This window comes from Choloepus didactylus, chromosome 15 (assembly GCF_015220235.1).
Source record: "Choloepus didactylus isolate mChoDid1 chromosome 15, mChoDid1.pri, whole genome shotgun sequence".
NCBI lineage: Eukaryota > Metazoa > Chordata > Mammalia > Pilosa > Megalonychidae > Choloepus > Choloepus didactylus.
The window spans coordinates 35989771-36014085 of record NC_051321.1 but is presented as its reverse complement, the minus strand read 5'-3'; the positions used below and the strand labels follow the sequence as shown (position 1 = coordinate 36014085).

General features: G+C 44.9%; 1 protein-coding gene across 2 annotated transcripts; it reads left to right on the top strand.

Moving 5' to 3' along the window:
* The first annotated feature begins 2758 nt into the window (after positions 1-2758).
* On the top strand, positions 2759-6676 carry MARVELD1 (MARVEL domain containing 1). Of its 2 annotated transcripts, XM_037805162.1 has the most exons (3): positions 2759-4548; positions 4889-4960; positions 5753-6676. In XM_037805162.1, exon 1 carries the CDS (start codon positions 2893-2895, stop codon positions 3412-3414), a length of 522 nt encoding a protein of 173 aa, XP_037661090.1. In that variant the 5' UTR covers positions 2759-2892; the 3' UTR covers positions 3415-4548; positions 4889-4960; positions 5753-6676. The 2 variants fall into 2 exon arrangements, with proteins under 2 accessions (XP_037661090.1, XP_037661089.1); XM_037805161.1 differs by having other exon boundaries at positions 2759-4960.
* Positions 6677-24315: the final 17639 nt, after the last annotated feature.

Sequence of the window (24315 nt, the reverse complement as noted above, 5' to 3'; positions counted from 1 at the left end):
GCTGGACCGCCCTGTGGAAATTTTGCAGGATTCCAGAGGATATAAATATCACTCCAAAGTCACTCCACAGAGCTCCCTTGTAAGGAGCAAGACTTGGCTGCTGAGTCTGAAAGTTTATGCCCACTAGGTGGCATCATGACCCTCAAGTCTCCAGATGCCTTTTTTAGAAGTTGGGAAAGTCTCTTTTCCCTTGCCCTTCATGTTTGTTGGCTTAAGTCCTCCACTGACAGAAACAGCTTGTGTGCTGTAATCCCACCATCAGTCCAGCACCCAGATTCAGCCCCCAGCTGCCTATCCCACCAGCCCTACTCAAGACGGACACCTTGTGAGCACAGAAGATATCCCTCCAGAGATTGCTAAGGGATGCTGGGACAAGCCCTGAAATTGGGTTCAGAAGTCCTAGGTTTGAGTCGCAACACTGACACTAATTCTGTTTCTTTGGGCAATGCACTTAACCTACTTGGGTCCTGGTTTTCTCACCTCATGTAGCAGCTGAGAATGAAATGTGGGAAAGTATACAGAAGCACTATGAATGTGCGTGTGGAGTCAGCTACACCTGGGTTTCTCTTTAAATTGCTGCCCTGTGGGCAACAAATTCCATAACCCTCTGAGCCCTGATTTCCCCATCAGGGAATCAGAGCTATTAATGATTTTATAGGGTTGGTGTAAGGATTAAATAGAACAATGAATATAAAGTGCTCATCATAGTGCCTAGCATATAGTAAGCACTCAATAACACTCACACATATATTATATACCCCTTACCCCTAAAATAGTGCCTTGCACTTAACAGGTGCTCAATATCTATCTGTTGAATGAAAGAATTTTACAGATGAGAAAACTGAAGCACAAAGAGGCTAAGGATTCCCTCCTCCCCCATCTCCCCTTCCAAGGTCACACTAAGGAGTTGTGAAGCAGTGACATATAGCCAGGCAGTCTGACTCCAGGGCCTGCACTCTGAACCTCTATGTCATGCTGGTGGTATTATAGACATGTGGTGTTACAACAGATATGTGGTGTTACACATTGCTATTTGTTCCTCTAAATTATATATCCAGAGCTTTCTATGCGTCAGGCACCTGTAGGCAGGGATGAGTTGGCAGTGAGCGGTATTAGCCCCCTAAGAAGCCACACAGTTTTTCTTGCCCAAGGGAAGCCAGGCTGCTGGAAGAGACCTGCTGACTGTGCCAGGGGCCAGTGGACTCATCCCATGACCAGATGAGGGAACAGCTCTGCAGGGTGAGATCAGCTGAGGGTCTAATGCATGCCTGGTCCCCAGGGTAAGAGGCCCTGTCAGCTCCATTGCTGTTTCTGCAGCCACACAGTCATCCATTCTACTGCCATTTCATGAGGGTCTCCTATGTGCCAGGCACAAACATGGATAAGACATGATAGCCAGTGGTTACGAGGTAGGAGATTCAGAATTTCTGCAGAGGGATGCTCCAAGTAGGAGAGGAACAAACAACAGACAGGAAGGCAGGACCAAGGGAGGCAGCAATAAAACTGGGCATTGAAGGATAAGCAGGAGTTTGCCAAGCAAATTGGGGTCTGGGCATGAAGCTCATTCTGAGCTTATCTGGGAAACTTAAGAAGTTTGGTGAGGTTGCCATGATGGGAGGGAGAACGTGTAAAGGAAGTAGAAAACCAAGCAGTTAGAAATCGGTTGGGGCCAGATTGTGAAATATGCCACACAGAAGAGAAAGAACTTAATTCTGTGGTCAGCGGGGGAAGCAATGTAATGAACAACCAGGGCTGTGTTTTAGAAAGACACCTGCAGCATCACAAAGGTGAGGTGGGAAGGGGAGAGAAGAAGGGAGACCAAGCACAATTACCAGCTTCCTGGTCTCAACCCCTTGGCTTCCTTTTGCTCCTAGGTAAAATGAGGAAAATGACTGTATATATCTCTCAGGCTTAAATGAGAGAATATGTGTAAAGCGTTAGCACAATCATAATGGAAAACATCATTTAGGCTGAGTATGGACTTTGCTGTCGATTTTGTCCTGGCCATGTTAGGCAGCACATTTTTTAATCCAGGCAAGACGGGAGGATGGCAAGCAGGGAATGGATACAAGAGAGGGGAGCTGACAGGACTTTGCTTTGTGGAGTGGGGAGGGGCAGTGAGACATCTGGCGGGTGAGGGTCCCTCTCTCCGACTCAGGGAACTCGGATGGTGGACAGAGTCTGAAACCGGCTTTGGGCAGGATCAATTTGAAGCGGGCGCTTGCAGGATATTCCAGATAACTCCAGTTGATCTGAACCTCAGTTCAAGACCAGTACTGCTCCCCTCCTGCGCCTGGGAAGGGCCAAGAGGCCGCGGTGGGCGCTAGGACAAAAGACAGGAAAAGAAAGGGGCCCAGCCAGAGGTTGGGAGGGAGCTCAGAGAAGCCGGTTTTCCCCCTCGAAGCGGGGACGGGAGGCGGGGAGGCAGGACGGGCAAGGCAGCCCCAGATATGGCAAACTTCTACCAGCAGAACGTGGCTGGAGAGGGCGGGGGACCCGCGGCAGGCTGGGGCGCATGGGCGCGCTGCGCCCTGTCCCGAGGATAAAGGAATCGGAGCTGGAAGCCTGGCGCAGGGGAGAGAGGGGGGCGCCAGGGTGGTGAGCGAGCCAGCGAAAGAAGGCAGGAAGCCAAGAGGAGCAAGCAGGGGTGGAGACCGAGGAGGGGCAAGGAAAAGGGCGGATAGGAGGGGTGGAGAGAGGGAAAGAGAAAGAGAGGCGGGCTAGGAGGGAGGAGAGAGGGGAGAAAGGGTGGGGAGCAGGGGAGACGAAAAGAGAACTAGGAGGGGAGCGAGGAGGCCGCGGCAGGCGCAGCGGGTACCTCGGCCAGGCCGCCTCCGCGAGCAAGGCGTCGCCATTCCGCTGCTCGGGGCGCCGCCGCCGCGCCCGGGGGCCATGCTCCCGCCGCCCCCGCGCCAGCCGCCGCCCCAGGCGCGCGCGGTCCGCGGCGCGGTGAGCCTGCAGCGGCCCTTCCTGCGCAGCCCGCTGGGTGTGCTGCGGCTGCTGCAGCTGCTGGCCGGCGCGGCCTTCTGGATCACCATTGCCACAAGCAGGTACCAGGGTCCGGTGCACTTCGCGCTCTTCGTGTCCGTGCTCTTCTGGCTTCTGACCCTGGGTCTTTACTTCCTCACGCTGCTGGGCAAGTACGAGCTAGTGCCCGTGCTGGGCTCGCGCTGGCTCGTGGTCAACGTGGCGCACGACCTGCTGGCGGCTGCGCTCTACGGTGCCGCGATGGGGATCATGATCGATCAGACGCAGCGCCACAGCTACTGCAACATCAAGAATTACCCGCTACCCTGCGTCTACCATGCCTTCCTGGCGGCCGCCGTCTGCGGCGGTCTCTGTCTCGGCCTCTACCTGCTCTCGGCGCTCTACGGCTGCTGTCGCCGCTACCAGGGCGAGCAGGAGGTGGCGTGAGGCCCGCCCGAGTCCGCCGCGGCCCCGACGAGGGCGAGAAACCCTCCGGAGACCGACGGCCCCGGTCCTTCCTGCCGCCGCCGCCCCGCGCCCGTGCGTCCTGGCACCTTCCCCTCGCCCTGCGTTCCCGCTGACGCCTGCCCCCGGGCACTGGAACGCCGAGGCGGTTCCCGCCCGACGCCGCGCCAGGGCTCGGGCCACGGGTCCTAAGCGCTGCTCCGGACGCGACGTCTCCAGGGATCAGGGCAGGCTGCAATCTGAGCGGTGGACACACGCTCAGACGGGCCGCCCCGAGGCGAAACTTCGCGGTTCCTTTTCCCTTCCCTGCTGAGAGCGAGACGTGGACAGGCGCCGCGTAGATCCGGGGGAGGCTCCCAAATTGGAACGAGTCTTTCGGCTGTGCCACAGCCCCCTCCCTCCCGCAATGCTGTCGGAAGAACACTCCCTTCCTTGGCGTCTTTTCCAGCCTCGGGTGCTGTAAAAAGGACGGCACGCTGCCGCGGGCGGAGCTGGAGACAGGCCTCGGCTGCTCCTGGGATGAGCGACGAGTTTGGGATTGTGTGGGCGTAATGCGCGGTACTTCCCGGCCCATCCCCCAGAGCTTTGCTGCCTTGAGGTGGGGCCCTTCCGCAGGGTCGAAGATGGCGAGGCAGGGTCCGCGGGCTAGCCCTGTGCCTCACCGCCGGACTCTTCCCACCTCCGCCCGCCCCTTCTTTGTCCTCGCGGTTCGCTGCGTCTAGACCCAAACACACTGACTGCCCGTCCTCGCAGAGCGATACACGCCTCTGCCGGGCCCCCCTCTCACAGGCTTCTGCCCCACCCGCCCAGATCTTTTTGTATTAGCGACCACCACCACCACCGCAACCTTCGCGGAATGTTAGGGACCCAGCGCCTCCTGTTGGGAACAGAAAGAAGATTAGAACCCCTCTCCGGACTCCCAGTACAGCACTGTTTACATTAAAGCAGTGGTTGTTCCAGGAACCCTGACCCAGGGGATAACCTCTCTACTAGAGGATTTCCAGGCCAAAAGGGGTTCTAAGTGGTGCTGTCTCCCCGTCATTTGATAACAGAATGATCACGATGCTCATTAGCATATCAAAGGCTCTGAGAACGTCCGCTGTAAAAGAAGCCCAGGTAATTTAGTTTACAGTATTAACTGCCCTGGGCCTGCACCAGTTTGTCTCACCTTGAGGTTCCACACAGCCCAGTGCTGCCCTGGCTCTCTTTCATTCCTGAGGAGCCCAACCCATTGGTTTCAGGTCTGTTTGGAGATTTGGAGAGGGTGACCTCTTTCCCAGGGGATTTCTCTGGCAGGAGAAACAGCCTGCCTGGTGAGGGAGGCCCTTCACCAAGCCCTGGGTACTGGCGGCTTTGAACACTCCTTTACATTGTTTGGGAAATGAAGCCAAGGTTATCCAGATGATTTTTCAGTCAAAAGGAACCATCTGTAAGAGATTCTGCTGTTGATTGGCAGGGGGCACTCACACTCACCGAGAGGAGAAAAGGCCCTGGAGTCGAGGTGAACAGCTGGCTGAAACTCTGGATGGTAAGACACTTCATAGTTTGCTGGAAGGCCTTTGAGTAAAAAACACAGAGCCCCCTCCTTTTCCAAAAATTAAAGGTTTTTATTCAGACAGCAAGTTGGAGGGGTGAAAATAATAACCCCAGTGTTCAGAGTTGCAGAAATTCAGCTGTTTTGCACAGTCCTTCAAAGCTCTGCTCTGGGTTAGAAACTGGAATGGGGGAGGCCAGAGTGTGTTTTGGCAAACCTGTTTTTAAAGTTGAGGTGTAAAGGTGTTAGGTTTCTTGGTTGCCATGTGACAGTCACTTTGGGGTTTGGGGTAGAGCACTTACATAACATCACCGAGGTGGTATTTGTCCAGCCCTAGTATATGCCTGGACCTCGGAACTCCTCACGTGGCTTCATTCCATTCGCTCAGCGACGCTGGGGATTTTATCATTCCCAATTGAGGAAATGAGTCAGACAGGTTGAATAACGTGCCCAAGTTCTCACAGCTAGTGAGTGGAGGAGCTAAGATTTGAACCCTTCGGGAGCAGGCTGTACTACATAGAGTAGGGGGCTAGGATATGTTACATACTGTCATTATGGTTATTTTTGTTGATGTTTTCTCCTTTGGGAAATTCCAGAACACTTGAGTCCTGAGCGCCCCCTGAGTCCGTTGATGTCTCAGTTAGGTTTGCTCCCACTGCCATACTTAAAGATGGGTAACTGGCCTCCCAGCTCTAACTGCTGGGGCCACCCAGAGCCCGGGGTAGGCTTTGGAGGGATGCTTCAGGTTGCCTCAGAAGCACAGTGACTTTGGTTCTTCCCTTGCAGGTTTCCATGTTGCTGGAGCCATGGAGCTTCCCAGAGCCTGGTCATTCCAGCCACTCCCAGCGCCCAGTTCCCTCGGCAGGCAATACCATTTCAGAGTCTTCACCGGCCGAAAGGGGAGATGGGGGAGAGAGAACGGCCTCTGCCCAGCAGCTTCCCTTCACACTGGCTTCCACACTGTCTAGCGGAAGGGCCAAGATGGCTGAAGACTTATTTTTGCCTTAGCCCAAGAGGATTCCTGATTCCCCTTGTGCCATGACTGGAGCACAATCTTCCAGACACCTGGAACGGATTCCATACTCCCCTGTGCCCCAAACAATGGGTTTTAGCTCCAGCTTTTTACCTTTCTCTTGCTTAAGCTTGCCGTCTAAGTTGCATCCTCAGCTCAGGTCCAGCCCCCTGAGGACCTCATCCTCAGCCCCCTAGCCCATGGTGCTCTGTCTGTGGTCAGATGACCTTACTCAGGAGTGGACATCTCCTTGGCCTTCACGGTGCCTTGTCCATGCAGATGTGCTTGTAGCATTCCAGAGCTCACTGGCTCTTCTAGATGTGCCTTTCCTCTTGGTCTCCAGCTGCTTAATAGTCCTTCTGTCTGCCAGATGCCGGAAAGACTTGTAGGACTGTCCCCACACCCATTCCTTCTGCCCCCTTGAGGCCCCTGCCACAGACATGGTCTAGCCCAGGACTTTTTGATACTGGAGAGCCTCATAGACCTCCCTTTTCAGACACCAGGACTCAGTCTAGCTGAAGACCACCCTGGGTACTGCCCATCCCTAACACTGGGGCCACTTGTGGACCCAGGAGAGGATTTCTACAGTGTTCTAAAGGCCAAAAGAGAGGGTGGGTAGGGAGAAGGGACCAGTGTGCCTCATTCAGTGTTGTGGGATTTCTAATCTGTTTTTCTGAATAAAGTTTGGTTTGTTTGCTTTTTGGTGTATGTGTCTTCTCCCCTGGTCCTTGCAGTAATCTGCTGGGCTGGGTGCCCCCAGCTGCACTCCACTCTCATTTTGCCACACTGCCTTGCTGTCTGCCCTCCTGGCCTGGGACCCAGTCCCAGCAGCTTTCCCTACTGGGAGAGAAATGAGTTCACAGATTTCCGGTGCAGTTAGGGCCAGGAGACAGAGGTTGCCTGGGGGCAGGAACCAGAGGGAAGAAAACGGCCTGCTTCTGTCCCTGTCTGAGGCTGGAGGGAGTTCCCCGGGCTCCCATCCCGGTTCTCAATGGGCCTTCTGTTTAGGAAGGCTCGCTACCCGCCAGGCAGGCGCAGAGGGCCTGTGGTCATGCAGCCAGAAGGGTTCCATTCTAGTCCCATCATTTTACAGAAGGGAAACAAGCCCAGGGTGGGGCAGCAACTTGCCTAATGCAGCCCAGCTGACAAGGGGCACGGTAGGGTCATGGGGCCTCAGGCCCCAGATCATTTCTACAGATGACTGTGTAGTCTGGTGTTGCCTCCTGGGCCACACCCCACCCAACTCTTCACGATCCCCCAGAGGTTGTGAGCCCAGCCAGCCGTGGTTCGCTGCGACGCTCTGGAAAGGGAGTGGCGACAGAGTTATCAGGCTTTCCTGCCGGCTCCTCTCCCTCCTGTGTCCTGGGCCTGATTTCAAAACCCATTTGGAACAGCTTCAGGCTGGGATCGGATGCTGTGTGTGCTGACTCCCACTCTCTTCCAAAGCACCTTCCCTATCACACACACACATATAAACACCCATGCACACACGCACACACACACATACACGCTTCACCCTACTCTTTGTGGTTTGGGATTTCCAGGGTAGGGAAAATGCCCCCAGTTGCTGAGTTCCCTCCCTTACTCCCCCTTTCCCTCTCTTGTCTATCCATGAATTTCACGCAAAATAAAAAGTGGGGTACCTTTTATGCGAAGGCTGGTAAGCACTGCCCCCTCCGCTTTACTTTAGCTTGGTGGAATATTTTGCAATTGCAAATGTGCTTTTATCTGCGTCACCTTATTTAATCTTCCTAATAGTATTAGAAATCGGCATTGTCTTGTAGTCAACAGAAGAAGAAATGGAGCCCCAGAGAGGGGAAGGGCCTATCTGTGGTCACAGCTGGTAAGCGGCAGGGACTGGAATCAGAGGCTCTCTCCCTACACCTTGGCAGCCGGTAGCTAAGCTCTTGTGCTCCTCTGGCAGGCTTTGGAGTTTTGGAAAGAGTTTGCCTTTCTCTCCTGAAGGCCAGGTGCTCAGGAATGGTCTAATCTGACATTTCCTGTTTAATGTTGGGAGCATTTGGAAATAAGACCCTGCTTCTCAGGGACATATGAGCCCATATGAGCTTGGGGCTTCTGAGAGGTCTGCGCATTTATGTCTATCACTTTTCCTGAATAGCTCCTGTTTATCTAGGGATCAGGGAGAGGAGGTTGGCTGTGAGGAAGGAGAATTAATAGACCAACCTTCTCAAGGATAAAAGAAAAAAGCAGTGGGTAGTAAACTGCTAAGAGAGTCTGGAAGAGGGATATATGAGAGTGAAAGTTCTTACGTATTTATTGTTTTGATTGTTACAAAATAAAATACTTGTTTGTAAAAATAAAATAGCAATATATAACCACTGAAAAATGTAAAATACTACCGAAGTATATAAAGTAAAAAAAGAACATCTACCATCCTAAAAAAGAGAACATTTGACTAGCCTAATCTCACACCCTAGAGATAAACCACTGTTAATAACTATTAATTCTCCTTCCTTCCTTTATAATAACTAATCAAACATATGGATGCATGTAAATATATACATATACATTCAGACTCTTCTGCAGCTTCCTTTTAAATTTAACAATAATAAAGCCCTAATGCTTATTATGTTATGTAAATGGTAGTTGGGGACTGTAAGAATTTTGTGGGACTTCTGGAACCTTTGTAATGTTATCACATTGGTAAATTGTGTTACTCCCTTGGCTGCCTCCTACAGAGGTCTTAGTGAAACCCCTAAATAGGGGTGTGTGTGTGTGTGTCCTTTTTACAGACGACGAAACCGAGGCTTAGGGAGGTGACAAGGCTTGCCCAGGTCTGCGTTTCTTTCTTTTTTCTTTCTTTTCTTTCTTTCTTTCTTATTCAATTTTATTGAGATATATTCACATACCATGCAGTCATACAAAGCATATAAGCAATTGTTCACAGTACCATTATATAGTAGTGCATTCATCACCAAAATTAATTTTTGAACATTTTCATTACCACACACACAAAAGTAATAAAAATAAGAAGTTAAGTGAAAAAGAGCAAATAAAGTAAAAAAGAACACTGGGTGCTTCCCCCACCCCCCCATTTTTCTACTCATCCTTCCACACTTTGGACAAAGGGGAGTGTGGTCCACATGGCTTTCCCAATCACATTGTCCCTGCTCATAAGCTGTGTTGTTATACAATCGTCTTCAAGATTCAAGGGTTCTGGGTTGTAGTTTGATAGTTTCAGGTATTTACTGCTAGCTATTCCAAGTCATTAGAACCTATAAAGGGTTGTCTACATTGTGCGTAAGAGTGCCCACCAGAGTGACCTCTCGGCTCCTTTTGGAATCTCTCTGCCACTGAAGCTTATTTCATTTCCTTTCACATCCCCCTTGTGGTCAAGAAGATGTTCTCCATCCCACGATGCCGGGTCTGCATTCCTCCCCGGGAGTCATATTCCATGTTGCCCAGGTCTGTGTTCTTTCTACCCCTATGCTGCCTAGAGAGCAAGGAAGAGGGGCAGCATGGGAGTGGCTGTACCCACTCCATAACCAGAGGTGGGGAGAGGAATCCCAGGGACTAGGGTTAGTGGGGGGGAGCTGGTAAGAGGGGAGAAGGGCCTGAGACTCTCTGGGCCCCATGGCTCAAAGGAAACATATGCTGGAGAGGGGGCCAGAGTCCAAGAAAGCACTTGGGCTTAACTGGCAGGACCTTCTGTGGGGCCCCACCCACACCAACGACTTCATCAGTTTGTGGAAATTCCAGTCTGGCTCCTTCTCATCCAAAAGCCCTTTGCCCGACCTATGCCGCCACTCCACTGCTCTTGAACTGGCTGACCATTTGGGACCCTCTGGGCACCGATGCTATGAAATTCCTTCCCCAGCACAGATGATGGTGATCGCAAGTGCCACGCCGTACCTGCATCTTCCTCCCAACTGGTGGAGTTCTCCTTGCTGCCATCTCTAGAAGTCCCGAAGAGGGCGCTCTGATTCTCCAGACGTAAAGGGGAGGAAGGGAACTATGAAGTGCCTACTATGAGCCAAGAGCATAGTAGTTGCCTTATATAACAGCTCTCATCATTCTTACAGCCCCGTGAAGTATTAATACCCCCTAACAGGCAAGGAAGCAGGCTCTGAGTGTGTGTGTGTATTGGGGGTGGGAGTGGGGTAGGATGATTTGCCCAGGGCACTTGACTACTCAATGGCAGAAACAAGATTCAGACTCAGGTCTGTGTGGCTCCACAGCCTTGCACTTTCCACCACATCATGCTGTTGCAGACGATTTCCCAGCAGACACACTTTTCCTCCTAGCCATCGTTCACAGCTAGTCTGGGTTTTGTAATTGTCACATATTGAACTAAGGCAGAAAGGAAGGACTGTAAAGAAGGTTATATTGTTACGAATCTGAATCATGGCAGCTTACAGTGAAGTTAGATGGTTACTTTCAGGTGTAATCAGGTTGCCGGGCTCAAGTTAGCACTCCTATGCTGGGAGAGTGTTCACTGGAACCTTCCAACTTTCCCAATCTTGTCCTGTGCTCTGTTCTGGCTGCTAGGCGGTTAGCATGACTGGCTCTAATTTTAAGAAGAACTCAGCCCATGATGTCAGAGGTGAGCTCAACCTCTTATTAGCTGTCTGCTCTTGGGCAATTGACTAAACCTTTTTGCATCTCAACTTCATCATCTATTAAATGGGGATAATATTAGTACCTCCCTTACTGGGCTGTTGAAAGGGCTTAATGAGATGATACACACAAAACTCTTAGCATGGTGCCTGGCAATCTAGGCAATGCAGCTCTGCTCTCAGCTCCGTCACCTTGTAAGTGCTCATAAACTGTTAATTTCCTTTTCTCTCACTCCACCCTAGATCCCTCCCTCCCCCGCCCTGAGGGACGGCAACCGAACCAGCCCTGGGGTGATCGCTCTCTTTCTCATTTGCGTCTACTGTTCTTTCTTGTGTCCAGACTTAGTTTCTTGAGTTTTCTCAGGAGATTTGAAATTATTATTACCCACCTGAAAGGGACCTTCTTTCCAGAATCTGAGGTCATTCTTTCCCCTCCTCCTTCTTTCCTTTTGCAGCTCCCCAACCCTGCTTCTGTGCTACAAGCAGAACCCTCTTCTGTCCTCCTTTCTGTCTGGAAAGAAGACTCACTGTTCTCCAGTTTTCTGGGCTACCAGCTCCTTCCTGAGAGATGGATTGACTAATCACCTATTCTAAAGTATCAGTAGTGGATGTTGACAGACTGCCCTTTTTTGTGTGTTTGCAGGATCTTCGAGGATTCATTCAAACCAAAATCTATCCAGCCACAGGGAGTGTTTCTCAATAACAGCTTAGCACTTGGCTTCTTTAGATGTTGCATCTCTGGGCATTTCACAACATGCCTTTCCTTACTTCCCTGGTAAACTCTTCTTCTTTTTTTTTTTTTTTTTTGCATTTTATTTTGAAATAAATTCAGAGTTATAGGAACAGTTGCAAAAACAATACAAACCCCATACACAGAACTCCAGCATTCCCTGACCCCTCCCCACCGATAACCCGATCCACTAACTTTAACATGTTGTCAGACTGCTATTTCTTTCCCTCCCTCCCTCTCTCCCTATCTATCATCCATCATCTATTGCTCTGTCTTCTGAACATATGAGCTAGCTGCAGACATCCTTGAACAAACACTATAATTCACATATACAATTCCCATGAACAAGAACATTCTTTTATGCAATCCCATTAAGCGCAGCTAAGAAGTACAAGAGATTCAACAATGATACAAAGCTTACATCTATATTTCCTTTTCCTTATGTCTCAACTGTGTCCCTTTGAGCCTCTTGTCCTCCATCCTCAGATCCCATCCAGGGTCATCCTTGGTCTTCAATTGTCATCTATTTAGACTGTCCTTTTTTTTTTTTTTCTCAATTGTGGAAACATATATACAGCCTAAATCTTCCCATTCCACCCCCTCCCTAGCATTCCATTAGTAGAATTAATCACATTTAGTATGTTGTAATGCTATCGCCTTCCCACCATCCATTACTAGAAATTTCCCTTCACCTCAAACAGCAACCATACACTCATTTCTTAACTCCCCATTGCCCCTTCCCCCATTTCTCTTAACCCATACTCTACTTTTCATCTCTATGGTCATATTCTCTGATAATTTCTTTGTGTTTACTGTGGGGCTTAAAATTAAACTCTTAAATCCATAACAATCTTGTTTTTCTTTGATACCAACTTAATTTCAACAGGACACATGAACTATGAACCTATACTCCTCCATTCCCCCACCTTTATATAGTTCTTGTCAAAAATTACATATTTTACATTGAGTTCAAAACCACTGATTTGTCATTAAAATTTGTGTATTTTATATCATGTAGGAAGTAAATAGTGGAGTTACAATTCAAAAATTATTGACTTCTATTTGTATTCCATTGTGGTGAGAGATTGTGCTTTGAATATGTTCAATTGTTTCTTTTTTCTTTTTTTAATTTATTGAGGCTTGTTTTATGTCCCAGCATATGGTCCATTCTGGAGAAAGATCTGTGATCACTAGACAAAAATGAGTGTCCTGGTGATTTGGGATGTAAGGTTCTATACATGTCTGTTAAAATTCTCTATTTCTCGTTCTCCTTTCTTTGTTTCTCTGTCAGTAGGGCTCCCTTTAGTATCTGAAGTAGGGCAGGTCTTTTATTGGCAAACTCTCTCAGCATTTGCTTGTCTGTGAAAAATTTAAGCTCTCTCTCAATTTTGAAGGAGAGTTTTGCTGGATAAAGTATTCTTGGTTGGAAATTTTTCTCACTCAGAATTTTAAATATGTCATGCCACTGCCTTCTCGCCTCCATGGTGGCTGCTGAGTAGTCACAACTTGGTCTTATGTTGTTTCCTTTGTATGTGGTGAATTGCTTTTCTCTTTCTGCTTTCAGAACTTGCTCCTTCTTTTCAGTATTTGAGAGTCTGATCAAAATATGTCTTGGAGTGGGTTTATTTGGATTTATTCTATTTGGAGTTCACCGGGCATTTATGCTTTGTGTATTTATATTGTGTAGGAGGTTTGGGAAGTTTTCCCCAACAATTTCTTTGAATACTCTTTCTAGACCTTTACCCTTCTCTTCCCCTTCTGGGACACCAATGAGTCTTAAATTTGGACATTTTATCTATTGTATCCCTGAGATCCTTCTCGATTTTTTTCCCCATTCTTTCTTTTGTTCTTTCATTTTCTGTTCTGTGGACCTCTAGGACACTGAGTCGTTGTTCAACTTCTTCTAATATTGTATTATGAGTATCCAGAGTCTTTTTAATTTGGCCAAGAAGTTCTTTTATTTCCATAAGATCCTCTATTTTTTTATTTAATCTTTCAATTTCTTCCTTATGCTCTTCTAGGGTCTTCTTTATGTCCCTTTAATCCTGTTCCATGGTCTTCTTCATGTCTTTTATATCCTGTGCCATGTTTTCATTCCTCGATTGTGATTGTTTGATTAATTGTGCCAAGTACTGTGTCTCTTCTGATAGTTTGATTTGGGTGTTTGGGATCGGGTTCTCCATATGGTCTGGTTTTATCATATGCATTAAGATTTTCTGTTGTTTTTGGCCTCTTGGCATTTGCTTTGCTTGATAGGGTTCTTTCAAGTTGCAAAAAAAAAAAAAATACCAATCTAATTTTTCAGAAATCCAAGTTGGTGTTGTACACTTTCTCTAACCAACCAGCAGATGGCATCTGTGAGTCACCTATTCCCCTCAAGTCAGTTCTCCCCAACTCTGTCTCTGTGGTGTGTGGGAAATTGATTTTTGTAGGGTTCAGTTGGTGAACTCAGTTTGGGTTTATTGTTGGAGCTGTCTACCCTGAACATGGTGTGTGTGTCTGGGTGGTCAGGGAGGCAGGGCTGCTTTAATATTCAAACCTCCCAGGTGTTCCCGGAGATTCAAGGCTGCTGCAAGAGTCTAAGCCTTCATTTCAGTTCTGCCCCAGACCCTCTCTGTTGCTGACCCACAAATCACCGGCACTGATGTAGTGTCCCTGGGTTTTCCAAGCAGGCCCCCCTTCTCAGCTGTGATTTTCCAGGACCTCTGCTGAGGGAAGACTATGTTATGTCACTAGTACACGTCGTCCCTCAAGGGAAGCCCCAGGCTGCCAGGCCGTGCAGGGGCGCTCTCTGCCTGATGCAAAGATTAGCCTATAATTCTTGACTGGTGTAAGTTCTGAATGAAAGGCAGGTAGTAGAGCTGAGCCCCACCCCTTTCCTCTTAGAGAAGATACACTTCTTAGGGGAGGTCATTAGCATTTCAATGGTCTCTCTCTGCCTGTGCCACACCCCCATCTGGGTCACAGAACTGAGAACTGAAAATGGCCGAGGCTTTCTCCACTGAGTCAAAAAAGGAACAGAGCTAGTCTGAGGCAACCCTCCAGCTCTCCAAGGTCAGTCATCACCCAAAGCCTCTGTCTACTTGTTGGGGATTTGTACCTCATAGTGAGCAGTTCACACTCGTTAATTAAAACCCCAGTTGGAGCTCAGCTGAGCTATATTCGCTTGCTGGGAGAAAGCTTCTCTCTGGCATCACAAGGCTTTGTAGCTCAGGCAGTGGGGGAGGGGTCTCCCGATTTGGATCCGCAGTTCTTACTCACAGATTTTATGCTGTGATCTCGGGCAATCCTCCTAATTCAGGTTAGTGTATGATGAGTGGACGGTCACATTTGTCCCCCTGCAGTTATTCTGGATTATTTACTAGTTATTCCTGTTTTTTTTTTAGTTGTTCCAGGTGGACTACTTAGCTTCCATGCCTCTCTATGCTGCCATCTTAGATCCCTCTCTCCCCTGGTAAACTCTTTTGTATTTACCAATTCATCATCTTCTCTTCCCGGCCACCTGTGGTGACTAGCTACATTGCTGGGTTTTGTTGTTGTTGTTGTTGTTGTTGTTGTTAAACCAGTGAGCTACCTCAGTGATCTAAATGTAGGATGCCAGCAACCAAGGTGAGGGGTGTGCTTGTAGTGACTGTGATAATGATGATAATGATGGTGACATTATCATTGATAATGACAATAATAGTAATGAAAATTACATGAACTCCCTGTACTCCTGTAGTCATAGTTTACAAAATATTTTTACACTCATTATTTCATTTCATCTTCATGAAGACAGATATATAGTGTACACAACTGCATTTTGTAGTTGAGGCTCAGAGAGGTGAAGTAGTTGCTAAGATTGTTTTTTATAAGACCTTTATTAGGGGAAAACTGATGTATAATAAATTGCATGTTTTTAAAGTGTAGGATTTGATGAGTTTTGAAATATGTATCTATCTGTGTAATCATCACCACAATCAAGAGAGTGAACATATATGTGCCCCAAAGCTTCCTGATGCCCTTAGTAATCTTCTCCAGCTCCCCACCCCCATCTCCAGGCAACCACTGATCTGCTTTCTGTGACTATACATTAGTTTTGTATCTTCTAGAATTTTCTATAAATGGAATTGCACAGTATGTGCCCTCCCTCCCTCCCTTCCTTCCTTCCTTCCTTTCTCTTTCTTTCTTTTTCTTCCTCTGCTTCTTTCACCCAGCATAATTATTTTGAGATTCATTCATGATACTGTCATAACAATAGTTCATTCATTTTTATTGCTGCGTTTTATTCCATCTAGTGGACACACTCCAATTTGTTTATACATTCACCTCTTGACAGACTTTTGTTCTGCTTCTAGCGTTTGGTTAATGTAAATAAAGCTGCTGTGAACATTCATGTACAAGTCTTTGTGTGGACATATGCTCTCATTTTCCTTGGATGGATGAATATCATTGGAATGGCTCAGTTGTGTGGTAGGTGAATGTTTAGTTATTTTTGTTGTTGTTTAAAAATAATTAATAGATAATTTTTGGTACAGTTTTAGATTTACAGAATAATCAAGCAGACATTACGTAGAGTGTATACCCACCCACTCACAACCCACCCACCACCACCTAACACATAGTTTTCCCTTTTATTAACATCTTGCATTAGTGTGGTACGTTTGTTACAATTGATGAACCAATTATTGACACATAATTATGAACTGAAGATCAAGTTTACATTAAGGCATTTTTTGTATTGTACAGTTCTATTTTGTTTTGACAATTGCATAATGATAAGTATCCATTACAATTTAATACAAAATAGATTCACCATCCTGAAAATCCCATTTCATTTAGTCATCTCTCCCCTCCCTCCCCCCAAAATCCCTGGCAACTGATCTGTTTAATGTCTCTACAGTTTTGCCTTTTTAAAAATGTCACATGGTTGGAATCATACAGTATGTAGACTTCTCAGTCTGGTTTATTTCTTTTTTTCTTAATTAGAGAAGTTGTGTGTCTACAGAATAATCATGCACAAAATACTGGATTCCCATATATCACAATATTATTAACACCTCGCATTGGTGTGTACAGTTTTTACAATTGATGAAAGCACATTTTTATGATTGTATTATTATCTATAGTCCATGGTTTAACTTAGGGTTCACTGTGTGGTGCAGTACCCTGGATTTTTTTTTTTTAATTTTATTCTAGTACCATATATACAACCTAACATTTCCCCTTTTAACCACATCGAGATATTGTTCCAGTTTGCTAAAGCTGCTGTTATGCAAAATACCAGAAATGGATTGGCTTTTTATAAAGGCGGTTTACTAAGTTACAAATTTACAGTTTGAAGGCCATGAAAATGTCCAAATTAAGGCATCAACAAGAGGATACCTTCATTGAAGAATGACTGATGGCATCCAGGACACCTCTGTCAGCTGGGAAGGCATGTGGCTGGCATCTGCCGGTCCTTTGTTCCCGGGCTGTATTTCAAAATGGCTTTCTCCAAAATGTCTCTGGGCTTCTGTATTAGTTAGGGTTCTCTAGGGAAACAGAATCAATGAGAGGTGTCTCTGATTATCAAATTGTAAAAGTGACTCACGCAACTGTGGGTATGCACGAATCCAAATTCTGTAGAGCCGTCAACAAACTGTCAACTCCAAGGAAGATGTCTGATGAACTCCTCAGGAAATGAACCGGCAACTTCGATGAGCTCCTCAGGCAATGAACTGGGGATCTTCGACGAATGTGTTTGATGAACTCCCCAGGAAACGAACCAGCAACTTCGACAAACTCTTCAGGAAATGCTTCACTGGGCAGCCGAAGAAGAAGTGAAGGTCCTCTATCTGTCTTGCTTATAAGTCTTCAACTGATTAATTGGATCAAATCCAGCCAATTGCATTTTCTCATTGTGGAAGGCACGCCCTTTGGTGAGTCATCAGTCACAGCTGCAGTCAATTGACTGATGATTTAATAAACCAGCCTGTTGGTTTATCAACCAGCCTCAAACATCCTCACAGCAATTGTTAGCCCAGTGTTTGCTTGACCAGACAGCTGGGTCACCTGGCCAAGTTGACACATGAACCTAACCATCACAGCTTCTGTCTTTGTTCCTCTCTCTCAGCTCCTGTGCGTCCTTGCTTCTTTCTCCCAGGATATTTCTCTCTAAGCATCTGTGGGTCCTCTCTTAGCTTCTCTGGGGAAAACTCTGGGCTTCATCTCTTAGCTTAGCATCTCCAAACATCCTTCTGTCTGCATATCTGTGCCGGTTTGAGTGTATTGTGTCCCCCAAATGCCATTATCTTTGTGGTCTTGTGGGGTAGATGTTTTGGTGCTGGTTAGATTTTCTTGGAATGTGCCCCACCCAGCTGTGGGTGATGATTTTGATGAGATGTTCCCATGGAGGCATGGCCCCGCCCATTCGGGGTGGGCCTTGATCAGTGGAGCCATATAAATGAACTGACTCAGAGAGAGGAAACTTAGTGAGTGCAGCTGTGAGTGATGTTTTGAAGAGGAGCAAGCTTGCTAGAGAGGAACGTCCTGGGAGAAAGCCATTTTGAGGCCAGAGCTTTGGAGCAGACGCCAGCTGCCTTCCTAGCTAGCAGAGGTTTTCCGGACGCCATTGGCCATCCTCCAGTGAAAACCCCCGTTTTATAAAAGCCTATCCATCTCTGGTGTTTTGCATTCTGCAGCATTAGCAAACTAAGACAATATCCAAGCATCTCCAAGTGGCTGGGTCTGTGTTGGCTCTTAGCTTCTCCCAGGGACAAACTCTGGATTACCTATTTTAGCTTCCCTCCAAAATGTCTCTTTCTGCAACTCTGAACACCTTCTCTCCATCAGCCCTCTTAAAGGACTCCAGTGATCCAATTAAGACCCACCCAGAATGGGTGGGGCCACAGCTCCATGGAAATAATCCAATCAAAGCTCTTACTGATAGTTGGGTGAGTCAAATCACCATGGAAACACTCAATCAAAAGGTTCCACCCTAATCAAAAGACTAATAAGTCTGCCCCCACAAGACTGCATCAAAGAACATGGCTTTTGTGGGGGACATAACAGATCCAAGTTCAGTGCTGTTAGTTACGTTCACAATGTTGTGCTACCATCACTACCGTCTATTACCAAAACTTTTCCATGGTCCTAAATAGAAACTGTGTACATTTTAAGCCTTAACTCCCTATTCCCTACCCCCACCCCATCTCCTGGTAACCTATATTCCAGATTCTGACTCTGTGAGTTTGCTTATTCTAATTATTTTGTAACAATGAGATCACACAATATTTTCTCTTTTTGTGTCTGGCTTATCTCACTCAACATGATTTTTTCAAGGTTCATTCATGTGGTCACATATCAGAACTTCATTCTTTTATGGCTGAATAATATTCCATTGTGTGTCTATACCACATTTTGTTTATCCATTCATTGGTCGATGGACACTTGGGTTGCTTCCATCTTTTAGCAATTGTGAATAATGCTGCTATGAACATTGGTGTGCAAATATCTTTTTGAGTCCCTGCTTTCAGTTCTTTTGGGTATATACCTAGAAGTGGGATTGCCTGGTCATATGTTAATTCTATACTTAAGTTTCTGAGGAAGTGCCAAACTGTCTTCCACAGTGGTTGCACCGTTTTATATTCCCACCAACAATGAATGAGTGTTCCTATTTCTCCACATCCTTTCCAAAACTTGTCATTTTCTGTTTTTTTCTAAAATAATGTCTATTCTAGTGGGTGTGAAATGGTATCTCATGGTGGTTTTGATTTGCATTTCCCTAATGGCTAACCATATTGAGCATCTTTTCATGTGCTTTTTGGCCATTTGTATATCTTCTTTGGGAAAATGTCTATTAAAGTCTTTTTCCCCCTTTTTAATTGGTCATTTGTCCTTTGGTTGTTGAGTTGAAGGATTTATATATATATAAATGTCAAACCCTTATTGAATATATGGTTTCCAAATATTTCCTCACATTGGGTAGGCTATTATTTTACTTTCATGATAAAGTCTTTTGAGGCACAAACATTTTTAATTTTGATGAGGTCCCTTTTATCTATTTTTTCTTTTGTTGCTTGTCATTTGGGTGTAAAGTCTAAGAAACCATTGCCTAACACAAGGTTCTGAAGATGCTTCCCTACGTTTTCTTCTAGGACTTTTATAGTTCTGGTTCTTATATTTAGGTCTTTGATCCATTTTGAGTTAATTTTTTTATATGGTGTGGGGTAGGGATCCACTTCATTTTTTTGCAAATGGAGATCCAGTTTTCCCAGGACCACTTGTTGAAGAGACTATTCTTTCCCAATTGAGTGGTCTTTGTCCCCTTGTCAAAAATCAGTTGACCTTAAATGTGAGGGTCGATTCTTGAGCTCCCAATTCTTTGTCTACAAAATAATCTGAGCCTGAAAGCTAAGTATAAGAGTTGCCTTAAAATCTGTCAATTCCGCTATTCTGTATATACCCAGAAGATCTGAAAGCAGAGACATGAACAGACACTTGCACACCAATGTTCACAGTGGCATTGCTTACAATTGCCAAAAGATGGAAACAACCCAAGTGTCCATCAACCAATGAATGGATAAACAAAATGTGGTATACACATATGATGGAATATTATTCAGCAGTAAAAAGGAACGAAGTCCTGAAACATGCAACAACATGGATGAAACTTGAGGACATTATGTTGAGTGAAATAAGTTAGACACAAAAGGACAAATATTACATGATCTCACGAATATGAGCTAATTATAATATGTGAACTCATAGACATAAAACCTAGAATATAGGTTAACAGAAGACAGAATGAGGCTAGAGAATGGGGAGCGGATGCTTAACACAAGTGGAACGTTTAATGAGGTTGAATTTAAATGATTGGAAATGGATAGAGGTGATGGTAGCACATTATTGTGAGTATAATTAATAGTGCTGAATTGTATGCAAATATAGTTGAAAGGTTTAGTTTAAAATCATGTATGTCCCAGAAGGAAAGCTAGAAATTAAAACATGGGAATGTATAACAGTGAATCTTGTGGTGGGCGATGACTGTTATTGGCAGTACAAATATGAAAAAGTTCTTTCATGAACTAGAACAAATGTGTGACACTATTATGATAATAGAGTGGTAAATGGGGGGAAATGTACCTATTGCAAACTATGGATTATAGTTAACAGGAATATCTTAATTTTCTTTCATCAACTATAAAAAATGTACCACACCCATACTAAGAGTCAACAATAGGGGGGATAAAGGGTATGGGATGTTTGGGGTTTCATTTTATATTTTTATATTTTTATTTATTTTGTTTATTTGGAGTAATAATAATGTTCTAAAATTGATTGTGGTCATGAAGGCACAACTATGTGATGACACTGTGAGCCATCAGTTGTATACTTTGGATGGATTGTATGGTTGTGAATGTATCTCAATAAAATTGTATTAAAAAAAGGCTAATACTTGTAAAGTTTACTTAAGTCTTTCCAGCAACAGAAGCTGCAATGGAAATAAATGTTCAGAGTCATTTTCAAAAGAAACAACAAACAAACAAAAATAATGTGGGCCTGGTGTATGTTAGAATGGCCTTAATTATTTTTTAAACCACTTTTCAATTTTTTAAATAGTAATTAGTCTATTCTGGATTTTCTTTTTCTTTTTTGGAGTCACCTACTACTCTTCCATTGGTGGTATAATATTTATTCACTTTGTCTCTCTCATTAGAATGAGAACATTTGAGGAAAGAATCCCAGGCTTATTTCTCTCTCTGTTCCTATAGAAGGCACAAAATAAATGCTTAGTAATAGCAATTTGGTGGAATGAATATATATTGATGTCTAGCTGCTGCAACAAATGCATCCAACATTTCAGTAGTTAAATATAATAAACATCTCTTTGTTTCTCATATGCACATCTATTTCTCCGGCACATCACTTGTCAATTGTGGGCATTCACGGTCAATGGGAGACTTTTCTCTGTGATTCAGGGACTCAGGCTCTTTCCACCTGGTGGCTCTGCCACCCCTCCCTCTGGATTGAGCAGGCAAGGACAGGTCTTGAAGTGACATACATTACTCCCATTCAATTTCCTTAGGGGACACGCAAGTCCCATAGGCTAGAGGAAGCTGCAAAATGTAGTCCCTGGCTGGGCAACTCCTGCCCAGCAACAACCTTCTCCTGTGGAAGAGAGGAACAAGACCTTTTGGTGGACTGTAATGGTCTCTTTCACAGGTTTTTATTTGCTAAGGTTTTCATTGCCTTACTCTGTGTTTTTTTGTGTGTGTTTTTTGTTTTTTTTTTGCACCCGTGTTTGATGAATGGTTGTTTTCATGGCTGCCAAGAGCTGCTGAGTAAGAATGTTAACTGCAGACATTCATTTCCTTGCTGTGTTTGCCTGAAAACTCACCATTGCACAGCTGGAAAACTCATTACTCATGAGTACTTCTTTTCTAAGTACAAGAACATAATAATGTATTTATTGAATGCTTTTCAGGGCAAAGCAGTGAGCTATTAATCCAAGAATATACAGTGGTCTAATATTACATCTAAATATTAGAGAAAATCCAAACACTAAACAGAATCTAAAAATACAAACCAGTAAGATATCTCATTCATTCATTCATTTTTATTGAGAAGAAATTCACCTAACATAAATTTCTCACGACATAAAACCTCCCATTTTAAAGTGTACAATTCAATGATTTTTAGCATATCTGTGAGGCTGTGCGCTACTAATTCCAGGATATTCCCATAATCCCTTTAAAAAAACCTCCAGCTCTGTTAGCAGTCACTCCCAATTCACTCTTCCCTCTTGCCCTTGGCAACTACTAATCTAATTTGTCTCTAACAATTTGCCTATTCTGGATGTTTCATGTAAATGGAATCACACAATATACGGCCTTTTGTGTCTGGCTTCTTTCACTTAATGTTTTCAGGGTTCATCTCTGTTGTAGTTTGTATCAGAGCTTCATTCTTTTGTTACAACTGAATAATATTCCATAATGTGGATATACCACGATTTGTTTATCCATCACACATTTTTTGAACGAGCCTTCACTGAGTATGTATTCTGCCGGAGTTCTGTACTTGGCGGACACTGGGCGTGCCAGGATGTTTAAGTTTGGTTTCCCTCCTCTCAGCAACTCAGGGCACAATGGAGGAAACAGGCATGTCTAAGAGACAGATTAAAACAAAGAGGAATATATGGAGTTTCTGTTTTGGGTGATGAAAAAGTTTTGGCAATGGATGACGGAGGCACAATTTTGCATATGTAATTAACACCACTGAATTGTATATTTGAAAAGGGAAAAAAAGGGAGATTTTAGGTTGTATATAAGTTACAACACACACACACAACCATAGAACTAAATAACACCGCGTAAACAGTGCTCTAAAGTTAATAGCATAATTATCATAACTATGTTTCATGAATTAAAACAAAGGTACCACATAAATGCAAAGTAGTAATAACAGGGAAAACTGTGTGTGAAAGGGTATATGGGAACTTTGTACTTTCTGCATGTTTCTGTAAACCAACAATGACTCTAATAAAAATAAATTAAACAATAAACAAAACAAAACAAAAAAACAAGCAAACACAACAAAAACCAAAGGGAATAGCTGTTTAACAGACATCTGAACTGAGTGCTACGTAAACACAGAGGAGGCAGCGAGGGATTATTTGGCGAAGGCTTCATAAAGGACCCGACATTCAAGCTGAATGTTACAAGGTGAGCGGGAGGTGGCAAGTGGAGGGAGAGGTATTGTAATGTGAAGGAGGAGTGGCGCCTCTCAGCCGGCTTCCAGGAGGCTTCCAGGGTGCCCGCTTAGCCTCGCCTCCTGGAGTTTATGCTCTTGCGTAACTTTTCCTACAGTGACTAGGACGGACCTGTGAAAGCAATGGGATATTGTGCTGTGTGATTTCCAAAGATACATCCTGAAAGACATTGTAGCTTCCTGCCTTGTTCCCTCTGGGGAAAATCAGCTGCCAGTTTGTGAGGAACTCAAACTACCCTTTGGAAAGTTCCAAGTGAAGGGGAACTGAAACCTGCCAAAGGCCAGCATCACCTTGTCTGAGGAAGCCAATCCTCCAGCCTCTGCCAAGCCTTCAGATAACTGCAGCCCTGGCCAGCACCTGCCTGCGACTTCATGAAACCCCTGAGCCAGAACCACCTGGCCAGTTCACTCCCCATCTCCTGGCCAAAAAAACCCAAAACAAAAGCAGTGTGAAATGGCAAATGTATATTGTTGCTTTCAGTCACTGAGTTTATATATATATAATTTGAGATTGTTCATATACCATACAACTATCCAAAGATCCAAAGTGTACAATCAATTGCCCATGGTACTGTCATACAGCTGTGCATTCATCAACACAATTAATTTTTTTCAATTTTTAGAACATTTTCATTACTCCAGAAAAGAAATGAAGACAAAAAAGGAAACTCAGATCCTCCCATACCCCTAACCATGCCCCCCTCCATTATTGATTCATAGTTTTGGTATAGTACATTTGTTACTGTTGATGAAAGAATGTTAAAATATTACTAACTATAGTATGTAGTTTGCAATAGGTATATATTTTTCCCCATATGCCTCTTTCTTATTAACTTTTAGTTATAGTGTCATACATTCGTTCTAGTTTGTGAGAGAGATTTCCAATATTTGTATAGTTAATCCTGGACATTGTCCACCACAAGATTCACTGTTTTATACATTCCCATCTTTTAACCTCCAACTTTCCTTTGGGTGACATACGTGACTCTGAGCGTACCCTTTCCACCACCTTCACACACCTTTCAGCACTGTTAGTTATTCTCACAACATGCTACCATCACCCCTGTCCATTTCCAAACGTCTAAGTTCACCCTAGTTGCTCATAATAAGCAACTGCTCCCCATTCTTTAGCCTCATTTTATATCCTGGTAACTTATATTTCATGTCTATGAGTGTACATATTATAATTAGTTCATATCAGTGAGACCCTGCAACATTTGCCTTTATGTGTCTGTCTTATTTCACTTAATATAGTGCCCTCAAGATTTCTTCATCAACCCATTTCTTTTAAAATGGTTTT

Excerpts from the sequence above, each read along its gene's own strand:
- MARVELD1 (XM_037805162.1), top strand. The coding sequence starts at position 2,893 with ATGCTCCCGCCGCCCCCGCGCCAGCCGCCGCCCCAGGCGCGCGCGGTC.